The 21,406-nt window shown below is 33.8% G+C and overlaps 1 protein-coding gene across 7 annotated transcripts in view; it reads right to left on the bottom strand.

Annotated features, from left to right (window-relative positions):
• tafa1b (TAFA chemokine like family member 1b) overlaps positions 1–21,406 on the bottom strand; it is a 421,887-nt gene that overhangs the window by 11,803 nt on the left and 388,678 nt on the right. For all 7 annotated transcript variants that reach the window (XR_011017210.2, XR_012387115.1, XR_011017209.2 and 4 more), the window contains one exon: positions 7,081–7,205. Coding sequence is in view for 3 of the 7 variants with exons in the window: in XM_073916604.1 (XP_073772705.1) it covers positions 7,081–7,205 (125 nt within the window). In the remaining 4 variants the exon portion in view is untranslated. The remainder of the gene's footprint in view (positions 1–7,080; positions 7,206–21,406) is intronic.

Genomic DNA, 21,406 nt, shown 5'->3' with positions numbered 1-21,406 from the left:
TGAGAAAGCAAAACAATTCAACAAACTAGGCTATATCACAGTGTATTCTGGTTATGTAATAGCCATATATACAGCTATACGAAGAGAGAATTATGAGCGGGGTGCCATTCCTACCGGTAAATGTACATTTCGAATATGAATACAAAAATACGAAAGTGAAAGCATGCTGAACTAATACCGAGAGCTGTTTATCCGTTAGGAAAATTGACCGAAATTACCATCTGATAATTTTTCCATATTTTAATTTTATTATATTTTGTATTAGGCCTATTGTTTTGTTCAATCCTGCACTGACACCTTAAAAAAAAAGATCAACATTGCTTGATAATTCAATATATGGATTTTTGAGGCTATGGACAGTATGATTTATATTTGGTGACGATGTCTGAAGATTCCCCCAGAGTGTCCCTGAAACTCTTGACCAATGTGAGGAGAGTTTACTCGCATGTGATTTGTTTGAATTATTTGGGTCTGTTTTTAAATTTTGGTGTGTGAAAGCGAACCATATCAAAAACAAAAATAAGCATAGTAACAATTTTTATCCTTGTTTTGGAGCAAAACAATTGATCTACAGGTGTGAAAGCACCCTTAGTGTTTATTCACACTTATCTTATTTTGGTTTGTTTCAAGCTAAATTTTTGTGTGATTGTGTAAATGTTCATTTACATGTGGTCTTATCTTAACTAATTAAGAGTAAATTAAATTTTCTTTTTTTTTTTAAATCAAAGGGAACCAAACTGTAAGTGTGATCACTGTCTTATAATATTCTTAATCCAAAATACTAAGTGTTGCACACACTGCTAACCTGCTTCCACTGGGAAATTTCTATTAGTATTTCAGTTTTAAAACTGCTGGGACCAGAGTATACACATTAGTATGTAGTCCAGTTAAGGATGACACATGAGTTTTATTTTAATATTAGAAAAAGATCCATCAATATTGTTTTAGTCTAAAATTAAACCCTCCATTGCCCAGTTTGAAAATATTTTACACATTTAGCACTTTAGAAATAAACAATATAAACAAACAAACAATAACTAACTAACTAACTAAATAAATAAATAAACCAAATTGGGTAAATATTAGTTAACCATGTCTTGTTTTACCTTGAAAATCAGCAACATTGTGGCATAATATAAAAACCAAGCAAATGCAATTAAAGAGGTATTAAAATGGGTGACACTAGTTCTAAAACATTTTGAATTTATCCACTTTCAACACTTTTCAAAGGTACTATATGTTACGATTGACCGGGTAGATGGAGGCAAAAAAGTGTCACAGAAGCCGCTGGTGAAAGTGAAGAGTGATTTATTTACACAAAGTGAAAACAAAAATCCAGCAAAACAGGTGAAAGTGACAAAATAACAATAAAGAAAAATAAACTATTCAATATTTACAATGTATGTACAGGCTTGTTCAGCTAAATCAAGTAAATGACCTGAACAAAAACTGCTACCTATACTGACAAAAACACAACCTTCTCCTACAACTACCCACCTCAAGTGAATGTTTGGGGCCATTTTATTGTATTGGCCCCGCCCATGGGTTAAACCATTTCACTGGTAGTGGGTTACCATGTAGACAAAAAAATACATAAAAAGACATTCAACAGAAATATAAATTAATGCAAGTAAATGAATATGCATACAAAACTCAAAATACAACACAACAAATAACCAATACAAATTTAAACAACAAAACTGTGATTTTTATTTACTGACCAGGGGGTTGTGACCCTGATGATGATGATGTTATGGAAAATGGCTGCTCCAAAGTGAAGGCGGGAAAAATCTGTATAAATGGCTTTGTTTGAAAGTTAAACAGGTTTGGTGCTGAGAATAGGAAACTGGTAAGTATATGTAAACTCTATATGTTTGGTTAATAAATGAAGTTTGAAAAAAAAATGTGTCTGTGGTTATTTCTAGTGGTGGGCAAAGCGAGGCTTCGTGAAACACTGAAACTATCGAAGCAAATGTGTCGAAGCTTCGAAACGTTTTGAAACACCACTCTACGGTGACACCTAGTGGTCATTTTATTTGTATTTCACTGAAACAGCTTCAGCAAAGAACAGTTGAGCAAATTAGGGTATGAAATCCCACTTTGTTTTTTGATTCTGCAAATGGTTTAGTTGAGCGGTTAGAGTTCGTGAACGCCTTTTGGGAATAAAGGGTTCGAATCCAGACTGAAGCAGTTATTTTGAAATGCTTTAATACCAGTTGGTAATGCTTTGTTATTGTGTCGTTTTGTTTCAACATTGCTCTGACATACGAATAAACACCTTGTAAATAAGTTTGTATTGTTTTGTTCATAAAACAGGGTTGTTGCTAGATCAGATACAGTTGTGGCCAGAAGTTAACAATAATTACTTATATTATTAATTAAATTTCCCATTGTATTTTATTAACGTCTATCCAAAACCTAAACCCATCACAGTACTGTAAAAATATGAATTATTGTTTTACAGTGTTTCAAAAATGATGCTAAATTGATGGCATATCCGCAGCTGTATCCTATCTAGACTACACCATAAAACAGTAACATGGTTAAAATATATAAAATCATGATTTTGGAGTATTTGGACTAGTCGGGATTCGAACCCAAAACAAATTTGAAACACAGTACTGTAGTGCACACGCACGGTCCACTAAGCCATACAAGACACAGTCGACAACTTGATCATGACAGTCAAATGCAGATTCTCTGGGTCTTGAAACGCCTCTGAAATGATCAATGCTTTGAATCGCTTTAGTCACGTGACCAAGTGTTTCGAAACACTTTAGTCACGTGACCTGGGTGTTTCGGATCATGCTTCGGTGCAGTGTTTCGAAACACTTGCGCTTCGGGATCTCGACACTGTGTCGAAACGTCAGTTTCACGTCAGCCATCCTTAGTTATTTCAGTGTTCATATGGGCTATTGTTTGACATAAGTGAAATTTTTACATAAACACAATGCTAATCTGGACAGAAAAAAACAACATATACACATTACACAAACACACACATGCACAATACAAATAACACAAAGGTCCATGTTTAAAAGTGAGTGCAATGTGATGTGTGTTTGTTAGTCACAGTGTCTTTTAGTTTTACACTGTGACACTATACACTGTAAAACCAAAACAGTTAAGGTAACTAAAACTTTTTAAAGAAACCAATTGCAACAAACCATTTAAGTACAAAAAATAATCCTAATGAGTACTGTGAACTTAATCCATTTGAGAAAATAAAGCAATTTGAGCACAGTAAAATCCGATAAATGAAGAGAACTCAAACCAACTGAGTACTGTAAAACCCAATAAGTTAAGGCAACTCACACCATTTGAGAATACTGATTGCTACAAACCATTTGAGTAAAACAAAAAACAAAACAAAAAAACTAATCTACAGTATAGTACTGTGAACTTACTCCATTTCAGTTGAAGTAATGAGGTATTTAATTAACTGATTACCTTCAACACTCTTTTCAAATGAGTAGAATTAACTTTCAGTCAATTTTGAGTAAACTACACTAGCTTCATTTGATAAAGTTGACTGTTGGGTTTTACAGTGAAGTTAAATACAAATTTGATGCGATTACGTTCGTAGGTTAACCACTCATGGGTTTCAAGAGTCACAAAACAGTAAATTGATACATAATTATGTCTACTGACCAATTGTGGCTGGATTACTGAAAATAAATGGCCACTTAGCATTAAAATAATTACCACATGATCACCATTTCAGCTGCATGGTGTCCAAATATGTCTTCTGAACAGTTGTGTTTTGGAGATGAGTCCTTCTTATTTTTATCTTAGAAATAGTACATTAAATATCCCGTGAAGTGCTTTGAAATGTACATTATTATCCAATGTTTGATGTAATGTCAACCGAAACATGAAGAAAGGGTGGGACATAATGTAGCCCCTCCCATTTAAAAAAAGAATGCCAATAGTGTTTTGTTTTATAACTGCTCTACTGTCTTGAACGGGCGGGGCAAGTCAGATACAAGAGAGCATTTGATTGGTCATGACGTGACTTGACGTGAATAATTTGATCTATTTAGGCGGATGTGACAAACTAAAAGCTTGACATGTTTATATATTATTCTATATCTAAATTTTGTCACAGTTTTGAAGCGCACTAGCCTATAGTTATCCCAAAAACTAATAATACTGATACTAACATCAAAAAAACATTATTTTAATTTCAAAGGACCTTTAAATGCTAAATTTCTGTAAAAATAAAAAATGAACTGAACTAACCAATGTTACACCACTTATGAGTGAACTGGAAAAGAGATTAATGAAAGCATATTAATAACTGCCCTAATGATCACATATTCATTAAGTATTCAGAGAAAAGTTGCTATTTTGTGGCTTTTTTTGAATGCATTCAACCACACAAGCACTTACACTACAAAAGCAATTCAATCCAATGCATTTTGAAATCAAACAAAAATAAATGCAAACACAGGCTGAGTATGAGCTTTGGAGCAAGATTATGAGTGAATATTGAGTTCTGAATAATGGATAATTTGTAAATAATGAATGTCTGGTGTTTCTCAGAAAGCTACCGGGAATGCATTATGGACTGGCATTACAGAACAATGCTCTTCTAGGGTGTTTTATGCTTTACAGAGCTCCTAGCCTTGTACAGTACATTATTTTAAACCAGAATAGCACAAAACATTTCTATTAACAATCTCTATAAAATAGCATTTGGGTTTGGAATGACATGAAGGTGTGTAATTTAGAGCTTGACATAAGTGCGCACATTATTTGATTAAAGTTTGCTTAATGATATTAAATAAGGTTCAGTTCAGTTTGTATGCATGATCTTACCTTGTCAATCTCCAAAAACATCCGGCCACCATAGGATTCCCATATAAGCAGGGCTTGGGATAGTTTAACACGTGTAGATGCCAAGGAGGGACTGAAGCCCCTGTAATACTATCTACTTGTGTTTGGTGTCAATTGACTCTCATAGATCCGCTATCTGTCACCTCTCTACTAAATCAGCATATGGCAAAACTGATATTCTCATCAAGTTTTAATATTGTGCCATGTGTACTTCCTGTCAAAGTTGTATGGTCAGAGGTATATTTTTTGTCTGACTTGGGTCTTCCGGAATTTATTTACTGTTTTATTTCTTAAGGGTTAAACTAGGACTATATGAATGAGATTACTAGTATTTTTTTCATATGGGATTAGTTAACTATACTGTATATTATTTGCCTTTTTATCCACTAATATATTTTATTTGTATTTTTTAATTAAAGGACTTGTTCACTAATGACTTACACATGCACAGCACAAATTGTTGTCAGGATTTACTGACGACAAGCAGTGAAAAACTTTTTCAACACTAGTATGCTAAGTATTTCTAAATCGATTTGATACAGTACCTATGTTTATTCACACCAGATTATAAGCAAAGGGTGAACAAATTTTTGCTGCTGATGATAATTTGTATTGGTTATTATGACAGTAAGCTGATGCATCATTTTTTAATCTGTAGTTTATCAACTTTACACTCGCATCATTTTTAAGGACACCATTTTCAACTAAAAGCAAGAAGGCTGTGTTCACTCCAGACGCGGAACACACAAATAAATTGCGCTATTAACACATAAATAGACACGTAAACATTTTGAGTTTACTCGCGTCAAATTTACTTCAGTCGCGTGTCAAATTTGCTTTAGTCGTGTGTCAAATTTGCTTCATTTGCGAGTCAAACTCGCTTCACAATAGATTCGCGTCATGGGCGGGGCTTCTGTCTGACCGATGACTCTAGCTTCTCTAAATGGTCAACATGGATTTTTATTGAGACAGTAGCTGTGCTTTTAGTGCTTTAGAAAGGCTGAAAAACTGTGTAGATTTGTTTGGCACCGTGTCTGAGTCCACTAGACCCTTTCAGAGGTGCACCCAGCTCTGTAACAAGCTGTTGTCAGTGTCAGCAAGAGGATTTCCCCTTGGGATACCAACAACAAGTACTACATCATAATCACTCACCTACAAGAGCGAGCTCATGATTGGTTAATGCAGCGCAGATGTGTTCATTGGTTAATGCGAGACTGAAGTTCAGATTTCCGCCACTTTATTTGTGCTAACCGCGTCATTCATGCTGCCTCTGGTGGCCAAGCATTCATAATGTTGCTTTTTGTTCCTTTGATGTTGGCTCTTTCTATCATTGTGAAGCAGAATTCACCAAGCCATGGATTGTGTACCCACTAACAGGGAATGTGAGCCAGGTTAGTTTTACCCTACTGTCGTAGGCTGTTGTTGTGCTAGTAATCCCGCTCAGTACGTGAGGAACCACAATGTTCAGACATTTGGTTTGTGCACTTGGCTGAGGAGCCACTGCCACAAAGAGCGCCGCCCCCTCATGTTTGTGGGGAACCCAGTGTTCAAATGACTTGTAGATGATCTGTCGCACCCCAGGATGTCTATTTGTGTCTTTACATCGATTTAAAGTGTAAATCATTCAATTTTGACGCTTTGTCCACATCTGGTGTGAACACAGCATAAAGGTTTCATAAGTTTTATTCATTCATTAAAGTGACATGTAAATGCTGACTTTTAAAAATAAAATTATATTTATCATTTCTGGGTTAACAAAAATATTTTTAATTATGTCATGAGAATGTGTATTATGTGTTCAATCTAAAGACATATGTAAGTACCTGACAACCAGCACAACAAGTGGAGACTACAGGACCAAATGAGTATAGGCGCATAGTGTTTTGTTTTTAAGAAACATTGCCACCTACTGGCCTGGGATGCCCAATGAATTGTTAAGTAATTTTTCTATTGATTGGTGTGAATTGGATTGCATTTTTTGGAAAGGTTTGTGAATATAGCACATATTAAGACAAAATTATTATTTTGTGCATTGGTAGTAAATTCACCCACACAACTCTACACCCCCATTTGAACTTTTTTGGGTTTGTGCTCTGTTTGTAACTTATTGTTAGTTTATTTCAGCTTATGCATATAGTAAAGTTTTGCCACAAAATCAATAAATGTCTGTGCAGTGCCCTTATTTGTGTAGCTAAGTGAATGTGTGTGTGTAATGATGTTCAGAGTGTTCCGAGCCCTCACCCTCGTGGTCTTGATCTTATTCCCAGAGGAACACATCCAGCCGGAGTTGTCTGGTAGCGTCTTGCACTCTTCTCCCTCCAGACATGGCTCCATCTCACACCACCACTTCCCAATCACAATGGAGGCTGCAGAGATGCACAAAAGAGAAACATAGGCAAATTAAGTTCATACGACATTAATTAAATTCAACTTTAACAATGTGACAAATCTTGGCTGTTCACACTTTAAATATCACTTTTTTACTGCATTGCCAAAAGCAGACAATTACCGCATGTCACTTGTTTGCCGATTGAAAATGTTCTGGGGTCTGTTTTAATAAGGAGGTTCAACCAACTTTGAGTTAACTTACTCTGAGTTTTCAGTTTCAGAACAGATGCATTTAGTAAGTTCAATCAACTCTGCGTATGTTAACTGTGATCAATAAAGAACTGATATTACGATTTACCACAACAACACCTGACAAAAGTCTCATCGCCTGAATAAGTTTCAGGAACAACAAATAATAACTTAACTTCTAGTTTATCATTTGGTATCAGAAGTGGCTTATATGAAAAGCAAATGCTTCTAGATTATGCTTATTTTACTAAGATAAAATACAATCATGCTTTGATTTTTAATTTAATCAGGACAGTAAGGTCTGTTTTTGCTTAGACTTGTCAATTAACAGAAATAATGTACAGTATAGAATATAAAGTCATGGTGTAGCTGTAGTATAAATAAATTATTATTGTTTATGACTCCCACAAGCTTGGAGGACTGCATTCATACATCTCTGCAATGACTCAAATAACTTATTAATAAAGTCATCTGGAATGGCAAAGAAAGCATTCTTGCAGGACTCCCATAGTTTATCAAGATTTTTTTATTCATCTTCAAAGCCTCCTCCTTCATCTTACCCCAGACATGCTCAATAATGTTCATATCTGGTGACATTTGATGTGGAGGTTGAAGTATGAGGAGCGATATCCGCTATCTGCAGATCTCTCACAGACCCCATACTGAATGTAACTCCAAACCATGATTTTTCCTTTACCAAACTTGACTGATTTCTCTGAGAATCTTGGGTCTATGCGAGTTGCGATAGATCTTCTGCAGTATTTGTGATGATTGGGATGCAGTTCAAAAGATGATTCACGTGAAAGATCTACCTTCTGGAACTTTTCCAAATGATCAACTAGAAGTCAAGTTATTATTTGTTTCTCTTACAACTTGGATTGACGACAAGACTTTTGTCAAGTAGCATACATACAACAGAATCAATTCAAGTTTAAATCTTTTCACTGTTATTATCCGACAGATGATGACCTGAAGAGACAGAAAACTAAACCCCCTGCTCCTCATAGGTTAAGGTTTACAGAGTAAGTTATCATGGTAACTGACTCTAAGTATAAAGGCCTGTGCACACCGGGTCACTTTTTGCTCACGTTTTCCGTCGACATTTAACGCCTTGTGACTAAATAAAGGGCGCCAATGAGATCGTGCACACCAACGCGCAAAATGACAGACGTTAAAGCGTAACGCACCGCGTCAAAACCTTCTTCACCAATCAAATCGGCACTTTTGTTCATATGCACAGAGCTGCTAAAGTTACAACAAAGAGCATAGAATCACCAAGAGGCGACACTCTAGTGCAATTTGGGAAACAGCCACTAGATGCCACTTGTGTTACGTGGCAGTCATTTTGGAATGAAAACTCCAATAGAACAACAGCATATTTTAAGTCTGTAAAAGAAACAATTAAAAGTGCTGATGATTGTAATAGTAAGTGTTGTATTGTCATCTTTCAGGTTGTATCTTAGCTTTAAAGCGCTTTTTAATTAAATAACTTTAAAAAAAAGCAGCTGCTCGCCATTGCGACAGCAAAAAGGTCCAATGGATGGCCGATTGCTTTCACTCCAAAATGGCGGAATCTGGGGTTGTTGCACGGCGCTGCTGCTGCAATGGAACGTTCTGCTGAGTGTCGCCTCTTGGTTATTCTAAGCTCTTTGGTTACAGTAAACAGCACTTGGAGATCCTCAAGCGAAAAACTTTTAATGCGAGTGCACAATGAAGAAGATGCCTAGAGGAGATATGAACATGGAGCTGCTTATTGCACTGGTGAACAATAATAATCTCTCCATCGCTAGAGTTGGAGCTTCTACTTGAACCATCCATGATTGTTCGAATCACCTGTAACTTTAACAACAAGCGTGACAACTTTCTGTTTTCTTCTTATGTGTTACAAATGGGTGTCAGAAACTTAAAGTTGTGTAGAGCCATTGTGTAATGTCAAGAAATTATTCTTGCATACTCTTCTGCTCGACACCAGTGAAAATATCTTAGGTTTGAATCCGGAAAAATGTCTCAAAAAACACTGACGATAAACGCAAACAAAAAGCGTCCAGGTGTGAACGAGCCTTAAATCACCTTTTCTACCCAGACCAGAGGTGCTCAAGCTATTTCTTATTGTGGACCAAAATCCAAACTTCGCTGAGGGCTGTGTGCCGAAGGTAAACATAGCAAACTCTATTACATTAAAGTTGGCATGAGAAACTTCCTAATTTATTTTCCTAATATTTAAAGCTAGAAAACATTGTTATATTAACTAATGCAGTATATAAAAAAAAAAATATATATATATATATATATATATATATATATATGTGTACACACACACACACACACACACACACACACACACACACACACACACGCATATATATATATATATATATATATATATATATATATATATATATATATATATATATATATATATATATATATATATATAACACAAATACACAAATTAGTATTTTTTTCATTATTACAATTTTTTACAACAAACAAGCATATGTTTTAATATATTTATTACAGCATACACGTTTTACCGCCATGCTTTAAAAAAAGTCTAAAATAAATAATTCATTTAGCAATAATTCATAATTGTAACTTCTGTACAGCAGACCCACAACATTCTGTCACTTGATGACCCTTGAATACCCTGTCAGAAACGTCTAGTGGCAGGGAATGGGCTTTTTTCAGTGTCTGCTATAATGTTAATGTTGTTTTTGGTGTGTTTACATAGATGAATATGGCCACTGTGTTAAATGCACAGTATTACGATCTTATTGCCACATTTGATCGTTTTGATAACATAAGGCAAGGCAAGGCAAGGCAAGTTTATTTATATAGCACATTTCATACACAGTGGCAATTCAAAGTGCTTTACATAAACAAGAATAAAAGAAACAAGTAAAATAAAAATAAAAACAAATAATAAAAATGCGTAAAAACAAAACAAAACATAAAAACAGGTAAAAATGTGATATAAAAGAATGAAGAAGAAGAGAAAAACATGATAGTGCAATTTGTCGGACGCAGCACAGTGCTCATACAGTAAAGGCACAGCTAAACAGATGTGTTTTCAGTCTTGATTTGAATGTGCCTAATGTTGGAGCACATCTGATAATTTCTGGAAGCTGATTCCAGCAGCGAGGGGCATAGTGGCTAAATATAGTATATGCCTTCAGTAATTACAAGATAAATACCATAAAATAAGGCAACTGAAATAACTACAGCAGTCGCGATGGTCTGATCTCATATGAACCAAGAGATCATGGTGACATATGAGGATGTGTGCAGGTGCTTGTGTCCCATTTCTAAGGGGTAGATTTTGAAGCTCATTCCTTTCAAGCTTGATTTTAAGGGCCATGGGGAAGGGGAAGCGGTACAAAAATAGAACTAGGATTAGGCCTATGACTCTGCAGTAAATGCTGCTTCATCTGAATGCAGGTTTTGAACTGGCTTTACTGACAATATGTGCATGAAAGTTGCCTTTGATTAATTGTCCAACCCTAAACTGTAAGTTGTGATTTGTTCAATACAAAATAGTTCAACTGATACAGCAAAACTTGACAAAGCTTCTGCTGCCACTGGACAGAGTCTGCTGATGAACTGATCCAATTGTGTCTTACACTCTTATAACTTTTCACAGATCAGAATCCTGGGCGTTTAAGATTTCACATGACACATTTAGAGACCCTGGTTACCATTATAATTTGCATATTTATGAGGTCAACAACACTGATTGAACTTGCAACAGATACGTGACCGGTTTTAATTTGATTATCCATCTGTGCAAATGTCACCATGTAAATCCACTTTGCTTTTTTGTGTTACCTGATGCCACATGTGGGAGCTTCTTTGACTGAACAGAGCTCGTGAATATTAAATAATTCAAGCAGTGTTTACTTTATGAGTGGTTGTGTGTTGTTAAATAACCAGTTTAAATATTACAGCACCATATTGCACACCAACCATCTTTTGTAAAGTAATTCAATCTTAGCATTGTGAAATTTAGAGCAGAGCTTAAAAAGTAGCATTGGCACAAGGGTTAAAATGGACAATTCTGTTCAAACTGTTACTGACATGAGATCAGCAAATAGTACACCACTACAAATTCCAACAATTACCAACAGGCAAAACAAGTCCCTCCTTGCATGACTTGTTTACAAAGCCATTTCACCAACATGAGTGTCACAGTATGCAACGAGAATCTTATCACTTTTATTTAAAGCAGAGTTTAAAAAACGTTTTAAAAAAGGTTTATGGTATAATACGATGTTGAATTTAAAATGGCTTTCAGTTTATTTTGACATGTATTGAATAACATTTGCTGAATATATCCTCTCAGGCTAAACATGAAAAAGAGAAACTCCTCTAATCAGCATGGGTTTTGTGTTTGCATTTGTGTGTGTGTGTGTGTGTGTGTGTGTGTGTGTGTGCGTGCGTGTGTGTGTGTGTGTGTGTGTCTGGGTGAATTCACTGCTACACACTACAGAGGGAGGAAGAAGAAGTGTAGAGAGGACAGAAATGGAGACTGCTTTGAGTTACTGTGTTTTTTCCCTTGATGAAATGAGCTCTCAAAATGTGTTCAGTTTCTGTGTAGTATCTATTTCAAAGCTGCACACTAACATCACAGGAGGACATTTCAATGACCATATTTTTGAAATAAAACACTGTATGAAAGGTTTCAAACTATTGCTTTTGGTGCACTGGACATAAAAAATATGTAGTTTAAAGGTTTCATTCCTCCAAACACAGACAATCCTCCTGCTTCTAGACGACTCGTTTAGCTATTGATTTGGAAAAAAATGATTTAAATTCCTGTCAAATCCAGTGTTCGTTTCATTTTTCTTAAAGTCTTATGAGGAAAAATAAAAACAAGCAAACATTCCTTTACTTTCATAAAAAAAAAAAAAAAAAAAAAACTTATATTATAATAACTCACTCTTATGTTGTTCAGCTCAACTTTATATTAGGTAGCTTTTACTAATAAGTACTTACACTGAAATTAATCATTTGTTACAATATACTTCGCTATTGTGTTAATACCAGCCTGATCTCACAAGGAAACATAAGTATTTTACATTTTGTCAGTTTATGATTTTAAAAACCCAACCTTCATTGAGAGATGAGCAAATCATACTAAATTGTACATGAAATCGTAAGACTTCATACAGATTAGCCACTAAATCCGAAAGTTACGAATTGTCGTGAAATAGCTTTGGTAAATACATGTTTTTTACATTGTGTTTCCTGTATTATTGATTAAATACCTCCATGTAATTAATTTCTACAACTATAGTTGTAATTACACTGTTGATCATCTCTTACACTTTAACCTACCCATACCCTTAAACTTGTCCCTAACTCTACATGTACGTGTGTTCTAAGATTATGAACATACTGTACAATGTATTTTTTTTTTTTTATAAGCGAATACATAGTAGTTCAGCTATGTTATATTTATAGCATATAATCAATAGTTAAGCCACCTAATATAAAGTGGGACCTGGTTTTGATGGATGTAATTTTTTCCCTTCTCCACATAAAATAAGGTATTTTAAAGAATTATGGTAACTGTTTTGTCCACCATTTAAACTCTTAAAAATTACGGACCCAAAAGGGTTTTTTGCCATAGAACAGGGGTGCCCAAACTCAGTCCAAGTTGGCCGGTGTCCTGCAAATTTTAGCTCCAGTTTGCCTCAGCACAACTGCAAGAATATTTTTGGAAAGCTACAGGTACTGTATAAGAGCTTGCTAGCCCAGGTGTGTCTGATTGAGTCTGGAACTAAACTCTGCAGGACACTGGCCCTCCAGGACCAAGTTTGGGCACCCAAATTAAGTAAAGAGATCCAAAAAAAAAAAAAAAAAAAAAAAAAAAAAAATATATATATATATATATATATATATATATATATATATATATATATATATATATATATATATATATATATGTATGTATAAGCTTGAGGTGATCTATGTCCAAAAAAGCAATGTTGCAGAAATAAAAACATTCATAAAACGGAAACTTAGATAGTTGGACAAAAACTCCTTTAAACAAAAGAGAAATCTTTAACCACATCACTGCATCACATTGTGTGTAGTTAGGTTATTTATTTAGCAGTTTTATTTTTTATATATATTGTACTATTTTTTATTTTATATTTAATTTGGCTGTAAAATTCAGTTTAGTTTTAGTTTGCTTCATTATTAGTTTTGTTGTTTTTAGTTTAGTTTATTTTTTGAATGCATTGATATTTAGTTTTAAAATGTTTTATTTTAGTTTTAGTAACTGTAGTTTAACGGAACATAACCAGTTTAGACCAGAAATTTAAAGTTTGATTTAGTGTTTGCACACACAAAACAACAGTAAAATACACTAAACCCAAAGCCACAGAAATATTAACAAATAAATTAAAGTAAAAAAAAAAAAAAAAAAAAAAAATAACAACAACAACAATAACAACAACAGGAAGAACTAGGACAAACTTCTTCATATTAAAGACCATGTAGTTCAACATGCCTAGTTTACATTGTTTGGCAAATGAAGAAAATTCATTTGTCTGTAAAACTGGATCTAGATGTACTTTTTTAAACAGTCAGACTTTCTACAATGAGAGGTGTTGTTCTTATTTGTTCTGAAACAATTCTAAAAATATATTAACCTCACTTATTTTTTCAGTCACTGTTGTTATTTTCAGTTTCTTTTAGTTTTTCAATCATTGTGATTTTGTTACAATTTAGTTGTGTTTGGATGTTATTGTGTATTTGTTGTGTCATGTGATTCCCTAAATGTTGTGTTCTATGTGCTTCTGTATATGTCATCTAATTCCTTTGTTCAGTTTTCCCACCATTTTTTAATGTTCATTAGTTCCACTTATGTCACATCCTTGTATGTATTTAGTTTAATCATGTCATATGTATTTACATCCCAAAGTTCAGTTTATTAGTTGTCCGGTATTGTATTGTCAAAAGTCTTTCCACTGCCTGTGTTTTGATGTTCCAGTTCCTGTTGTAAGTGTTTTCTGTAAATGAATACGTGTTTTTGATAATTCCTGAGATCTCTGCTTTTGTGAGTGAGCGAATCGTAACATATTTTTGAAGTTTTATTTTAATAGTTTTATTCCAACAGTTATAATGTTGGTCTTCTTTACTAAAATATCCTTTGTTAGGACACAGTATTTATGTAAAAAACATTCAAAGAATCGGTAGAAACTTTTTGGTAGCCACTGTAACCTGTGTTATTGTTCTGTGGATGTTCATGGAACCATCAATGCCAGTAAAGAACTTTTATTTTCAAAAGTGCACTTCCATTGTATTGACATTTCTCAGAACGTTTTATTCCACAGAAGTCCTACAGGTTTGTCACGGCACACAGGAGAGTAAATGTTGACAGGAGTTTAATTTAGGTTGAACTTTCTCTTCAAGTCAACCAACAAACGCTCTTTTTCTACTGTCAACTGTTCTCGTTCCCTCTGCAGTGAAGAGGATTTTCAGAGCTAAATTGTTTGGGATTTGAAGGTGAAAAGTCCAACTTAGATTTCATTATTCCGAACACTAGCTTCGCTGTCTGTCACCAAGGTTAAAAGGTAAAAATTAATCAATATAAAGTTGTAATTACACTGTTGATCATCTCTTACACTTTAACCTACCCATACCCTTAAACTTGTCCCTAACTCTACATGTACGTGTGTTCTAAGATTATGAACATACTGTACAATGTATTTTTTTTTTTTATAAGCGAATACATAGTAGTTCAGCTATGTTATATTTATAGCATATAATCAATAGTTAAGCCACCTAATATAAAGTGGGACCTGGTTTTGATGGATGTAATTTTTTCCCTTCTCCACATAAAATAAGGTATTTTAAAGAATTATGGTAACTGTTTTGTCCACCATTTAAACTCTTAAAAATTACGGACCCAAAAGGGTTTTTTGCCATAGAACAGGGGTGCCCAAACTCAGTCCAAGTTGGCCGGTGTCCTGCAAATTTTAGCTCCAGTTTGCCTCAGCACAACTGCAAGAATATTTTTGGAAAGCTACAGGTACTGTATAAGAGCTTGCTAGCCCAGGTGTGTCTGATTGAGTCTGGAACTAAACTCTGCAGGACACTGGCCCTCCAGGACCAAGTTTGGGCACCCAAATTAAGTAAAGAGATCCAAAAAAAAAAAAAAAAAAAAAAAAAAAAAATATATATATATATATATATATATATATATATATATATATATATATATATATATATATATATATATATATATATATGTATGTATAAGCTTGAGGTGATCTATGTCCAAAAAAGCAATGTTGCAGAAATAAAAACATTCATAAAACGGAAACTTAGATAGTTGGACAAAAACTCCTTTAAACAAAAGAGAAATCTTTAACCACATCACTGCATCACATTGTGTGTAGTTAGGTTATTTATTTAGCAGTTTTATTTTTTATATATATTGTACTATTTTTTATTTTATATTTAATTTGGCTGTAAAATTCAGTTTAGTTTTAGTTTGCTTCATTATTAGTTTTGTTGTTTTTAGTTTAGTTTATTTTTTGAATGCATTGATATTTAGTTTTAAAATGTTTTATTTTAGTTTTAGTAACTGTAGTTTAACGGAACATAACCAGTTTAGACCAGAAATTTAAAGTTTGATTTAGTGTTTGCACACACAAAACAACAGTAAAATACACTAAACCCAAAGCCACAGAAATATTAACAAATAAATTAAAGTAAAAAAAAAAAAAAAAAAAAAAATAACAACAACAACAATAACAACAACAGGAAGAACTAGGACAAACTTCTTCATATTAAAGACCATGTAGTTCAACATGCCTAGTTTACATTGTTTGGCAAATGAAGAAAATTCATTTGTCTGTAAAACTGGATCTAGATGTACTTTTTTAAACAGTCAGACTTTCTACAATGAGAGGTGTTGTTCTTATTTGTTCTGAAACAATTCTAAAAATATATTAACCTCACTTATTTTTTCAGTCACTGTTGTTATTTTCAGTTTCTTTTAGTTTTTCAATCATTGTGATTTTGTTACAATTTAGTTGTGTTTGGATGTTATTGTGTATTTGTTGTGTCATGTGATTCCCTAAATGTTGTGTTCTATGTGCTTCTGTATATGTCATCTAATTCCTTTGTTCAGTTTTCCCACCATTTTTTAATGTTCATTAGTTCCACTTATGTCACATCCTTGTATGTATTTAGTTTAATCATGTCATATGTATTTACATCCCAAAGTTCAGTTTATTAGTTGTCCGGTATTGTATTGTCAAAAGTCTTTCCACTGCCTGTGTTTTGATGTTCCAGTTCCTGTTGTAAGTGTTTTCTGTAAATGAATACGTGTTTTTGATAATTCCTGAGATCTCTGCTTTTGTGAGTGAGCGAATCGTAACATATTTTTGAAGTTTTATTTTAATAGTTTTATTCCAACAGTTATAATGTTGGTCTTCTTTACTAAAATATCCTTTGTTAGGACACAGTATTTATGTAAAAAACATTCAAAGAATCGGTAGAAACTTTTTGGTAGCCACTGTAACCTGTGTTATTGTTCTGTGGATGTTCATGGAACCATCAATGCCAGTAAAGAACTTTTATTTTCAAAAGTGCACTTCCATTGTATTGACATTTCTCAGAACGTTTTATTCCACAGAAGTCCTACAGGTTTGTCACGGCACACAGGAGAGTAAATGTTGACAGGAGTTTAATTTAGGTTGAACTTTCTCTTCAAGTCAACCAACAAACGCTCTTTTTCTACTGTCAACTGTTCTCGTTCCCTCTGCAGTGAAGAGGATTTTCAGAGCTAAATTGTTTGGGATTTGAAGGTGAAAAGTCCAACTTAGATTTCATTATTCCGAACACTAGCTTCGCTGTCTGTCACCAAGGTTAAAAGGTAAAAATTAATCAATATAAAGTTGTAATTACACTGTTGATCATCTCTTACACTTTAACCTACCCATACCCTTAAACTTGTCCCTAACTCTACATGTACGTGTGTTCTAAGATTATGAACATACTGTACAATGTATTTTTTTTTTTTATAAGCGAATACATAGTAGTTCAGCTATGTTATATTTATAGCATATAATCAATAGTTAAGCCACCTAATATAAAGTGGGACCTGGTTTTGATGGATGTAATTTTTTCCCTTCTCCACATAAAATAAGGTATTTTAAAGAATTATGGTAACTGTTTTGTCCACCATTTAAACTCTTAAAAATTACGGACCCAAAAGGGTTTTTTGCCATAGAACAGGGGTGCCCAAACTCAGTCCAAGTTGGCCGGTGTCCTGCAAATTTTAGCTCCAGTTTGCCTCAGCACAACTGCAAGAATATTTTTGGAAAGCTACAGGTACTGTATAAGAGCTTGCTAGCCCAGGTGTGTCTGATTGAGTCTGGAACTAAACTCTGCAGGACACTGGCCCTCCAGGACCAAGTTTGGGCACCCAAATTAAGTAAAGAGATCCAAAAAAAAAAAAAAAAAAAAAAAAAAAAAAATATATATATATATATATATATATATATATATATATATATATATATATATATATATATATATATATATATATATATGTATGTATAAGCTTGAGGTGATCTATGTCCAAAAAAGCAATGTTGCAGAAATAAAAACATTCATAAAACGGAAACTTAGATAGTTGGACAAAAACTCCTTTAAACAAAAGAGAAATCTTTAACCACATCACTGCATCACATTGTGTGTAGTTAGGTTATTTATTTAGCAGTTTTATTTTTTATATATATTGTACTATTTTTTATTTTATATTTAATTTGGCTGTAAAATTCAGTTTAGTTTTAGTTTGCTTCATTATTAGTTTTGTTGTTTTTAGTTTAGTTTATTTTTTGAATGCATTGATATTTAGTTTTAAAATGTTTTATTTTAGTTTTAGTAACTGTAGTTTAACGGAACATAACCAGTTTAGACCAGAAATTTAAAGTTTGATTTAGTGTTTGCACACACAAAACAACAGTAAAATACACTAAACCCAAAGCCACAGAAATATTAACAAATAAATTAAAGTAAAAAAAAAAAAAAAAAAAAAAATAACAACAACAACAATAACAACAACAGGAAGAACTAGGACAAACTTCTTCATATTAAAGACCATGTAGTTCAACATGCCTAGTTTACATTGTTTGGCAAATGAAGAAAATTCATTTGTCTGTAAAACTGGATCTAGATGTACTTTTTTAAACAGTCAGACTTTCTACAATGAGAGGTGTTGTTCTTATTTGTTCTGAAACAATTCTAAAAATATATTAACCTCACTTATTTTTTCAGTCACTGTTGTTATTTTCAGTTTCTTTTAGTTTTTCAATCATTGTGATTTTGTTACAATTTAGTTGTGTTTGGATGTTATTGTGTATTTGTTGTGTCATGTGATTCCCTAAATGTTGTGTTCTATGTGCTTCTGTATATGTCATCTAATTCCTTTGTTCAGTTTTCCCACCATTTTTTAATGTTCATTAGTTCCACTTATGTCACATCCTTGTATGTATTTAGTTTAATCATGTCATATGTATTTACATCCCAAAGTTCAGTTTATTAGTTGTCCGGTATTGTATTGTCAAAAGTCTTTCCACTGCCTGTGTTTTGATGTTCCAGTTCCTGTTGTAAGTGTTTTCTGTAAATGAATACGTGTTTTTGATAATTCCTGAGATCTCTGCTTTTGTGAGTGAGCGAATCGTAACATATTTTTGAAGTTTTATTTTAATAGTTTTATTCCAACAGTTATAATGTTGGTCTTCTTTACTAAAATATCCTTTGTTAGGACACAGTATTTATGTAAAAAACATTCAAAGAATCGGTAGAAACTTTTTGGTAGCCACTGTAACCTGTGTTATTGTTCTGTGGATGTTCATGGAACCATCAATGCCAGTAAAGAACTTTTATTTTCAAAAGTGCACTTCCATTGTATTGACATTTCTCAGAACGTTTTATTCCACAGAAGTCCTACAGGTTTGTCACGGCACACAGGAGAGTAAATGTTGACAGGAGTTTAATTTAGGTTGAACTTTCTCTTCAAGTCAACCAACAAACGCTCTTTTTCTACTGTCAACTGTTCTCGTTCCCTCTGCAGTGAAGAGGATTTTCAGAGCTAAATTGTTTGGGATTTGAAGGTGAAAAGTCCAACTTAGATTTCATTATTCCGAACACTAGCTTCGCTGTCTGTCACCAAGGTTAAAAGGTAAAAATTAATCAATATAAAGTCTTAGCGCAATCCTCGCTCACTACCTTCAGCTAAATCCAAGCAGAGGCGGACTCCATTCTCCTCACAAACACACTCTTTAGCTCACTGCTTTACATCCTTCACATTTTAACAGCAGATTCAGAGTCTTGTTGAAATCCTTATTGTACATTTCTCACTTCTCTGTGAAGTCTAGAAACTCAGCTTGCACTTTTGGTACAGCTGTTCAAGTGAGAAAGCCGGGGTTAAATCCAAGTTCCAGCAACTAGATGACATTTGCAGTATATTTATACTGCATTATGTAGAACTTGTATTTAATTATTGGCCACCAGTGGTGTTCTGAATTCTCCATACAATATTGCTTATTTTTCACAGAGAATATTCTTGAATGTTAACTATTTTCTACCATTTTTACAAAAGAGCATTAGCTTTCTTAATATGCCTAATTGAATATGAAATAAAGCAATAAATGTTGTTTTGCCACTTTAATGCGGTGTGACAGCTTATTGTGAGCGCTTCAGTTAACGCACATGTTGTAATGTGTGAGTGAACTGAAAATCTCTTGCTCATATGTTATAGAGTGAAATAAACATGACTGAACATCAGAGAGTAAATAAAGAGCTACATCAACTAATGTTACTCATATACACAGACCATATCAACAATTTAATTTACATCAACAATAAACAGGAAAAATCTACAACAAAAAATTATGAATCCTTCTGAAAACTTCAAGTTTTTCCTTCTGAAAAAAAAAAAGGTTTAGGAAGTATAGCTAAAATATACACTGTAAAAAAGTGCAGGGTTCCACACAATTCATTCGTGTTGTCCCAAAACAAATTGATTAAGTTAACTTAACACTTTTAACAAATTTATATGGACTGAACATAAAAAAGTTGTCCCAATGAAATCTCAAGAGTCGTGTTGTTTTAGCTCATTTAAAATAAATAGTTTGAACGAGCAAGAAAAACTATTTTTTGAGTGTAAACATTAGCTATAAACAATATTGTTTCATTTTCCCTAATAAAAATGTTAGATGTTTGTAGATTACATTTTATTAAATATTTATGATTTACAGATGACACCAAGGATGTAATGTAATGTGTATTTATATAGCAGATTTATCATGTATGGCCATACACACAGAGATCTTCACATTCATGAGGGGGCCACCACCACCTGTGTGCAGCATCCACTTGGATAGGGATGATTTGGGAGGCCATGTTGGGTAAGGGGCAAAGGAGGCCATGTTGGGTAAGGGTCAGGACCTTGGTTTAACATATCATCCAAAAGACTGCACTCATTGACAGTACAGTGTCCCCTTCGCTATACTGGGGCATTAGGACTCACACAGACAACATAATAAGGGCACCCTGATGGCCTCTCTAACACTACTTCCAACAGTAACCTAGTTTTCCCATGTGGTCTCTCGTACTGACCAGGCTCAGCCCTGCTTAGCTTTAGAGAATAACTAGTCATAAGGTGCATGCAGGTCATGCAGGGTGATAAGGATGCAAGATGTTGAAAAAATCTGACATTGAGATATTTAGTTTTGCTGCGATTATACAGATAAAGTCAGAATTATTAATACCCCCCCCCCCCCCCCCCCCCCCAGAAGTGTCTTGCAAAAAATATCTAGTAAAATATTATTTACTGTCATCATGGCAAAGATTAAAAAAATCTGTTATTAGAAATAAGATATTAAAACTATTACGTTTAGAAATGTGTTGAAAAAAATCTTCTCTCCGTTAAACAGAAATTGGGGAAAAAAATAAACAGGGGAGC

The sequence above is a fragment of the Danio rerio genome, chromosome 11, assembly GCF_049306965.1.
Source record: "Danio rerio strain Tuebingen ecotype United States chromosome 11, GRCz12tu, whole genome shotgun sequence".
NCBI lineage: Eukaryota > Metazoa > Chordata > Actinopteri > Cypriniformes > Danionidae > Danio > Danio rerio.
This window is presented reverse-complemented; position numbering and strand designations above follow the sequence as displayed.